The sequence below is a fragment of the Aulonocara stuartgranti genome, assembly GCF_965226115.1.
Source record: "Aulonocara stuartgranti genome assembly, chromosome: 6".
Taxonomy (NCBI): Eukaryota; Metazoa; Chordata; class Actinopteri; order Cichliformes; family Cichlidae; genus Aulonocara; species Aulonocara stuartgranti.
The window spans coordinates 32,730,024-32,739,175 of record NC_138944.1 but is presented as its reverse complement, the minus strand read 5'-3'; the positions used below and the strand labels follow the sequence as shown (position 1 = coordinate 32,739,175).

Sequence of the window (9,152 nt, the reverse complement as noted above, 5' to 3'; positions counted from 1 at the left end):
AAATATTAGCACAGAGTGTGTGTGTGTGTGTGTGTGTGTGTGTGTGTGTGTGTGTGTGTGTGTGTGTGTGTGTGTGTATATACACCGTGTATACAGAAGGTAATCAAGGCCTTTTACAGCACAGGAGAACTTGTCTGTTGAATAGCTTTGAAATGAAAATTGTTGATTCTTGTAATTTCTGCTTTCTGAGATGATAAATATAGTTTTAATGAGTCACTTTGACATAATGTATGTAATTTTATTTTTGGTGTTTGGTGTTAAGAAAAAGGAGTAATTAAATATGGCTTGCTAATACATGTATTAATAAAGGTAATATGTGAGCTTTATATTTTTTGAAGAAAAATGAGATCAAACTAATATATTAGAGGTTTGGTGGAAGATGTTTGCTTATTTGTGAAAACTTCACCTCTGGGATATGTGATGGAGCACGGCTCATCTACTGATGTCTGCCTGTAAGAACATATTTTCCCTTTAGCATAGGTCACACTAAAGCAGGTTGCTGTGATGGAACCTAGAAACAAAGAAGTGATCCTGATTGTAATGATTTGCTGTATGACCCATTCTGTTTGTTTTGTAGCAACCATAAACATCATGACTCACCCACAGAGACTTCAGAGGCTCTGAGATCTTTGTAGCCTTTGACAGCACAGGAGTATGTGACTGCTTCCTCACTGCTGAGCAGCTCTTGGTAAAAGTGCGTTTGCATCACTCTCTCTCAGGTCATTGATGGTTAAAGTTGGGTTTTTCTCTTCAGACATGTTGTACGTTACACCAGGGCCGGCCCGTGGCATAGGCCGTATAGGCAAATGCTAAGGGCGCCGTCCATCAGGGGGCGCCACGCCAGTGCCACAAATGTTGAAAAAAAAAAAAGTTGGTACTATTATTTCTAAATACAAAAAATAATCCCACGTTAATTAAAATGCAAAGTAAAGCTTATTTAATAGAAATATTATTTGTTACAACATTACACTACACTGCTGATGTAGGGGGGCGCCACCTAAAATCTTGCCTAGGGCGCCAGATTGGTTAGGGCCGTTTCTGCGTTACACGTACAGAGAGCTCACTCTGAACTTACTTGTAACCATCCGAGTGTACAGTGAACCATTTTCTGCTTGAACTCAGATGTTGATGTGATCAGTGCAGATCCACTGATGGACCTCTGAGACCACAGTAATAGTAATTAATTAGTTAATTAATTAATTAATTAATCCAGCATAAATTCAGATTATTAATTTACTAAATATGTAATGAGTAAGTAACGTAAACCTTACTTAATAATCACTTATAGCTAAGATGTACAAGATGAAACCCAGAAAAGTTTAATGAGCATCTTTCAAAAGATTCATCTTCATCTTCGAAGCATAAAGTTCACAAAATCAAAGAAAGGGAAAAGAAAAGACATAAGAGTCAAAGAAGAAATCTCAGCCTTTTACTGGTGGGAATTTTAAATGTTGATTATCACCTTAGTAAATATACATTACTTTTTAAAAATTTGTGGTATGATTTTAACGGTTCTTCCTCTCAACTGATGTGGTAGTGATAGTCAGTTTTGCCAGGAGATGGCAGCGTAGCTTAAGTAAGTGTTGCTAAAACCAGTCGAGATATTCATGAATAAATTTAAGTGAAGCTTTGAGCTCCTTTTACCACTTAGCTGCAGGTGCATCTACGAAAAATATGAGTTTGAATTCTTTACTGGTAACTGGTCAAGGTGTGAGCTTTACCTCAAAGTCAAGGTCACCAGGAAGTTTAAAAAATAAATTAATACAGATTTTATACAGCTTATTCTTCTGTGATTTGTGAGTACAGAGGAAATGTATACTGACTGTGACAGCGTCATTTGGCTGTTGCATTCCTTCTCTTTTCTTTTTGTCTCGTTCCTCATTCTCACTCCAGCAGTTTCAAAAGGCATCCAAGTCACTGAAATTTTCCCTTAAGCTGTGCAATAAAAAGAACCTTTAATACAACCAGACCATCAAGAATATATTAGGTGCAGCTGAGATGATGGTGATGATGAACCAGTTCTGAGTCCTCTGAGTCTGGGATCAAGATTTTTACCTTCTGTTCCATCCACAATAATGTACAAAGTGATAATACCTAAAATAGAACATTTATTAGAACTGAACACATTTATTTGTGTCCAGTGAAAAGTTCCTGGATTTTAGTACGCCTGATTTCAGACAATTTACTGGTTTGCTTGCCTTTATATGAAGCTAAATCTGACAAAGTTTTGAGGCTTCCTCTTATTTGGTGTGAGAGAGCCTGACAGAGACAGAGTGTCTCAAGTTCAAGAGCTGCTAAGTCTTTAAATATCTTAGTTTCAGTTCCTATAAGGAACTGCATCATCGCAGAGGAATTTTGGCCAACCCTTCTTTACAGCATTGCTTCAGTTTGCAGACATGTTTTTATGCACATCCCTCTTAATGACTCAACACAGTTTTTCCATCAGGTTAAGGTAAATGGCCTGCATTTGTATAGCGCTTTTCTAGTCCATAGGACCCCAAAGCGCTTTACACTATTCAGTCATTCACCCATTCACACACACATTCACACACTGGCGATAGCAAGCTACATTGTAGCCACAGCTGCCCTGGGGCGCACTGACAGAGGCGAGGCTGCTGGACACAGGCGCCACCGGGCCCTCTGACCACCACCAGTAGGCAAACACAGGGTTAGTATCTTGCCCAAGGACATTTGGCATGCAGCCAGGATGCAGCCTGGGATCGAACCACCGACCTTCTGATTAGTGGCTGACCTGCTCTGCCACCTGAGCTACACCTTAGTCACACCTTAGCTATTAAGAGTGGCTCATGGTCAAAGTTCCCATTCATTTTACCTGAATCCCTGAATATCTCACTTCATAATCATTTATTTTCTTAATACATTAATTTCAACTTCCTGTGTCTCTTCCTCACTTTTTTATTGGGATTGTTGTCCCTACAAAAGCACCCCACTGTGACTGTGAGGGCTTGTTAGTAGTTGTTACTGATTGTACTGCTGACAGTGCAGTGACAGCAGCCCCAACAGCTAACATACCGATTCTTTTGATTTTACTATTTTTTCTTTTTGTTTTTTGTTTTCTCTTAACTTGTCAACTCTTATCCTTTCTCATTTCTTCAAAATTAAATTCTGTTCTTCAAGGTGCGTATCGCAGATACGTGAGGGCCCGGGTGCCTTAAGATATATGGCGTAGCAGCAGTTCAGCTGCCCAGTTCAGCCCTGGTGTCCTGGTTCTGTGTAGGCAAAACTGCCCATATCATCAGCCCTCGTTCAGTGTATATGACTTGTGTGCTTAATTAGTTTGAGATGCTCTCCAAATGTGGTGCTGTTCATTATTTGTATTGACCATATTTGTTCAGTCTTTTTCTAATTGCACTTAGATGAATATTAATATTTAACATGCTAACTGAGGCCTTTGGAGTCTTGTAGTTCCTGGGGGGATTTGCAGTTTCTCTGAGCCTTATGTGGTCTGACTGGGGTGAATTGTCTGGGACGTCTGCCCCTATGAAGATTGGCAACTGTTTTGAATGTTTTTCACTTGTCATCTTTGTTTCATCTTTCTCATTGTATAATGATGGACTTCAAATTGTGTGAAGAAAACACTTTAGTGTTAAAGAGTCCAAATCTGGTACTTAAATACAATTGAGAGGTCATACAGAACAAATAATGTCAAACAGTGAATCTGCTCTTTACTTAAATAGTTCATTCCTACCTGAAAGGCTGAACAAAGATTTTAATTTTGTGAGTCTTTCTCCAGACAAACTGCATTCAAAGCAGCTCAGTTAAACATGTGACATGGCTACATATTATTATATGTTCATCAAAAACCTGACAGTGCTGACAATGAAAGCAGAGACAGGGGACAGTGTTAGTGGTTATTTTGTGGTACAGACAAAAACCTAACAGAAGACAAACCTGCGGACACAATGGCTTTGATGTTTTTATTAGTGACACCCAAAGCACACAAAGTAATACAATGTCTAACAAAGTTATCAAAAATAGCACCCTTTAAGTGGGTGATCAGTAAATGCACACTCGTGGGCTTTTGGACATAGCAGAATTTTTAAACGGTTGCGTCATTTTTTGCAGGTTTTTGTGACAGACGTACATCATTACCAAATATGTTTTAATTCAAAAGCTTGAGAATTTCTACTTGAGCTTTTCAATTTCAATTGATTTCAATTTCTACTTATTTCTACCTTTATTTTATATTCCAGTGAAGAAAGTGTAACCCACAGACAGATCCAGATGCTGCAGTTTCTCTGCTGTGATGGTAAAGTAATATCACTGGAGTTGAAATCATCATGGTAACAAACGTTTCTTTATTGAGCATACAGTGGCTCAATGGTGGAGTAGAGGTCAGCTGTGTGGTTCTCACTGAAGTGCAGTCTGCTGTAGTGATGATCATCCTGCTCTGCTGACTGAGCTGAGATGTTTTCATACATGGAGTCAACGTTCATCTGAGGAGACGAGACAGTTCTTATAAATTTATAACAAACTGCATCAATAACTCATAGCTGGTTGTTTGTTGTTTGTTACATTGTCACTGTACTGCACTGTCACTGAGATTCTCAAATACAACCTGTCTGACAAACTGAAACAAGTTAAGAGACCTAACCCCCCCAAAAAACAACCTCTAAAGAACTTCAGGTCTCAATTGTGTCAATTAAGGTCAGAGGTCATGATATAACAATGAGAAACAGACGGGACAAAAATGGCAATGAACTCAAAAATTATTTTTCCTGTCAGTGGTAAACATCACGACTGTTCAATGTCCAATCAATTACAAATCTAGTTGAAGATGATATTAATGTAATGTGTGGTAAGGATTGCTGATGTATATCTGACTTATTTGATACAATGATGAACATGAACATCGGGTGTAGGTAGGGACACTGAAAAGAATGCTACAGTTGGTTACTCAGAAAAAGGCAGACATATAATAAGTTTAAGCTTTTTTCCAGAATAAATGATCGTGTGAGGAAAAAAGGAAAGATGAGGGGATGTTTTTCTAACACAGCAGAATTATTTGAATCTTATTTCGTACCTGCTGCACTGATTCTGACATTTCTCCTCTTGGAGACTGACTGGAAGTCTTCTTTTTTCTGTTGCATAAAAGAAACAAATCAGTGAATGGGTAAAACATTTCACATCACACTTTAAACATAACTGGTCTTAGAGATAACACAGTAACGTTCACCTGATCCACCAGCAGACAGTGAGAAGTATTAAAACCAGCAGAGCTGCAGAAACTCCTGCAGCTGCTGGTGTCCATGTTCCTGTGATACTTTGGACAGTGAGAGTCTTTGGAGCAGAGCTGATATCTTTGTTGGTTTTCACAGCACAGGAGTAGCTTCCTGCATCCTCCCTGCTGACTGGGTCTAGGATCAGATGTTTGTTCTGGTTCTCTCTCGGGGTCAGAGGTCGACTGTTCAAGTACCAAATGTAGTTTGTGTTGTCAGTCAGAGGACAGCTGGTGCTGCAGGTCAGTGTGACTCTCTGACCCTCTGTCACCACTGCAGAAGGACTCATCTTCACTCTCAGCTCTGAAAAACACTCAGACTAGTCAGTAAATGTAACACAAAGTAGTTCTCATTAAAGATAAAACAAGATTTGGTGCTTTTGGTTTTCACTAACTTCTGAAGAGTGCAAGAAGCAATAAAAGGCAAATATCTGTAGCCTTTTGACTAAATAAAATATTTCTTATCGCATCATCAGCTGAGGAAAATTCATGCATTTTCATCTTGTTAATTCAGCTGAAAGCATTGCAGAGGATTTTGTGTTGACTGTTATTTTTATTATTTTTATACGAAGAAAGACAAACCATAATTACCTGTGACAATCAGAGTAACTCCAGGAAAATCAGACTGTTTCACTTCTTCATTTCCTGTTGTGATGGTGAACCTGTATTCTGCTGAGTCATCTCTCTTCAGCTTCTTTAATCTGAGGATGTGTTGGTTCTTCATGCTGTCATCATACTCCACATGATCTGCATCCTCAGTCAGGTTCCTCCTGACGTCCTCCTCAGCATTTCTCTTGACTTTATTTAGACTGTATCTGCTCGTAGTCAGGATATGAGTATTTACTGGAGATGTTGACTGAAGATACTTCCAGAGCACAGATTCTGCTGTGGACATAATTCAAACTCCAGCAGGAATCATCACTAACACCTGAAATATCGATGAAGTAGACAGAAAGAGTTAATAACTGTCTGGCAAAACAGCTCAACTTTATCACAGACATAAATGATTTCCCTTGATTAGGAATTTTCAATCAATTTCTGTGCAAATATTTTATCAGGACCTATAAGATATACAGTATATTACTGATTCAAAAGAGCTGTCTTTAGGGAAAAAAAAGATCAGTGAATTGATTATTACAAAACCCATCTGAATAAGCACTGACAATTGCCAAACGTAACAGAGATTCACATCTCATACAATAATGAATCAAAACCCTGCAACGGCAGCCGAAAAATGCAAAAGAACAACATCTGTGACTGTTTCAAAAAAATCAAAACATTATCAGAAATTAAAAATGATGTTTAATGTGTCATCATTGTAGCATTAAAATTTACAGTGTTTCTGTTATTGTGGTCAGATATTCTAACAACAACACAGAATTAGAACAATACCAAGTACCAAGTGGAGAGACAATAAGTTTACTCACAGACGTCAGCAGAGCGCACATCCTCAAGACCTTTTACAGCACAAGACAAACTTTCTGGATGAGAGATGGAAAACTGAATTTGTTTTCCCTCCTGCACTGTAGGCTTTCTGGTCTCATACCACACAAAGGAAATCAGAGGCTCAGTCAGAAAACAGCTGCTGTTACAGGTCAGTCTGATGTGACCTCTGTGTTCAGCAGGAGTCCTCTGGACATGAATTTCTGTTGGGAGATGATGAACACATTTTCCACCAGTTCATCGCTGTCATGTCAAATAAATTAAGAAATAAAAATGAAGTTTCAAAGTGCAGTTTGTCCAGAACTTCACCTCTGGGATATGTGATGGAGCAGGACTCGTCCACTGATGTCTGCTGAGAAGAACACATTCTCCCTTTAGCATAGGTCACACTGAAGCAGGTCTCTGTGATGGAACCTGAGAAAAACCAACAACTTCCAGTAAATTCATTAGAGTCTGAAGAGTAAAGTGTTTGTGTTTAACATCTCATAACATGATGAGGAGGTGTCCATCATGACTCACCCACAGAGACTTGAGGGGCTCTGAGATGCTCGTAGCCTTTGACAGCACAGGAGTATGTGACTGCTTCCTCACTGCTGAGCAGCTCTTGGTACCAGGGAGACCAGTCCTCATAGAGAAACTCTCTGTTCTTGTACCAGATGTAGGCTGCAGGCTTTTCAGTCAGAGGACAGCTGCTGCTGCACATCAGTGTTACTGTCTGTCCCTCTGTGGCAGGAATCACCTTTACCTGCAGCTCTGAGAGGTCACATGACCAACATGAATACACTGATCATTCATAAACTCATTCATTTATGATGCATTTGTAAAAAGAACTGTACCTGTAACTAGGAGATGAATTCCACTTTGTTGGCACTTTGATCTGTCAGCAGTTTTAATGCAGCAGTAAAAATTTGCATCTCTCTCTGTCAGATTATTGATTGTTAGAGTGAAATTACTCTCTGCTGACATGCTGTACTTTACATGTGTTTCATCTGTGGAGAGTTCAATCTTGGAGACAGTCAAGTGTCCAGTGTACCAGCTATTTCTTGCAGTGGGATGTTGATGTGAGCAGGGCAGATTCACTGATGAACCTTTCAAGGCACAGATGCTGTTTTGTTTTCCCTGAACACCTTTAACACAACATGTGATTAGAAAACATGGTGAACATTTATGCTAACTTTCTTTTCTGTGCTAATCTGTGATGACAGCATGTTACACTGAAAAAAAGGGGATTGGTCATCTCTTGGATTTATGTAAGCATCTTGCGTGTATTTAACACAATTGCCTTATGCTTTAAAGTTAAGTGTAACTATATAGTGTAGAAACTACATGACATGTAGAGAGGGTAGATTAAATTGTTCATATCATGTTCGAGTGAACTAAGTCAGTAATATAGCGATGTTGAATCTTGCGACTTTCCTCCCACAGTTAAAAGTCAAAAGAGTTAGGTTAGGTTAATTGGTGAATCTAAATTACCCATGAATGTAAGTGAAAATTGTTGTTTGTCTCTATGTGATAGACTGGTGAGCTGTCCAGGGTGTACCCTGCCTCCTGTAACCTATCACTTCAGGGTTATGCCCCAGCCCCTCTGCAACCATGGATAAAGATAGGAGGAAGTTGTAGATCCATTTCATTTTTATGCTAACCAGACTCTAGACTTTGTTGAACATTATGTAATATGAAGACAGCATGTAGTATTTAAGTGACCAAGTAGTATTGGGGTAAATGTTATTGAATAGTGTTGAAATAAAATGACAACATTGCGAAGGATTAAAATATTCCAAAAGCTCACCTTACTTCATCTAAACATGTTTCAATCACGTTTTATCAACACAAAATGCACAGGTTTATTGAATATGAGTAAGTTGTGTTGATTTAACTCAGTTGTTTAAGTTTCTGCCAAAGCAAAACAGTTGTGTGCAACCAATGTCCACTATTGAATTAAGTAAACCCAATGTGGCCTTTTTTTCAGTGAGAAGGATCACAATCTGGTGCTTTTATACGCTGGAGAATTCAGAACACTAGAACAAGTAAAAATCCTGTTAACTGGGAATCTCCTGTTTTCTGAAATGAACTTTTTACATCTTTTATCTACATTCCTGACACATCATTACTTACTTGTCATGAAGAGAAACAAATTATTCCTACCTGAGAGACACAGAATGAAACCCATAAACAAACATCCAGTTTCTGGCAACAACATGGCTGCTGCAGATTTTTACTTCTAATCAGAAAAAGTTGGCTATATGAATATTTTCAAGGCCTGATTACTACCACTGCTCATATCTAACTTGATAAAATATCAGAAGCATTAATCAATCAACATCCATCTAAGAGGAAATGTTAAATTCAGAGTATTTCTGCAGACAAACTGCGTTCAGCTTTAACACAATCACTTCCTCATTTATCTATCATTTCTTCAGATACAAAGAGACATAGTGTAGAACTGATGTATTGCTGCAGGTATTCAACA

General features: G+C 38.6%; 1 protein-coding gene across 1 annotated transcript; it reads right to left on the bottom strand.

The window, feature by feature from the left end:
• Positions 1-3,913: 3,913 nt before the first annotated feature.
• LOC309709256 (uncharacterized protein) lies at positions 3,914-8,914 on the bottom strand. Its single transcript, XM_082537810.1, has 10 exons — positions 8,828-8,914; positions 7,519-7,809; positions 7,202-7,435; positions 6,992-7,096; positions 6,667-6,885; positions 6,084-6,167; positions 5,831-6,037; positions 5,198-5,543; positions 5,045-5,102; positions 3,914-4,457 (listed from the first exon to the last, which is right to left on the bottom strand). Exons 1-10 carry the CDS (start codon positions 8,880-8,882, stop codon positions 4,320-4,322), a joined length of 1,737 nt encoding a protein of 578 aa, XP_082393936.1. The 5' UTR covers positions 8,883-8,914; the 3' UTR covers positions 3,914-4,319.
• Positions 8,915-9,152: the final 238 nt, after the last annotated feature.

Bases quoted from the DNA above. Each gene is read 5' to 3' on its own strand.
- LOC309709256 (XM_082537810.1), bottom strand. From the start codon at position 8,882: ATGTTGTTGCCAGAAACTGGATGTTTGTTTATGGGTTTCATTCTGTGT. The intron at 7,097-7,201 runs GTGAGTCATGAT...GGTTTTTCTCAG, and splicing joins AGCCCCTCAAGTCTCTGTGG to GTTCCATCACAGAGACCTGC. The intron at 6,886-6,991 runs GTGAAGTTCTGG...ATCTCCCAACAG, and splicing joins CTCCATCACATATCCCAGAG to AAATTCATGTCCAGAGGACT.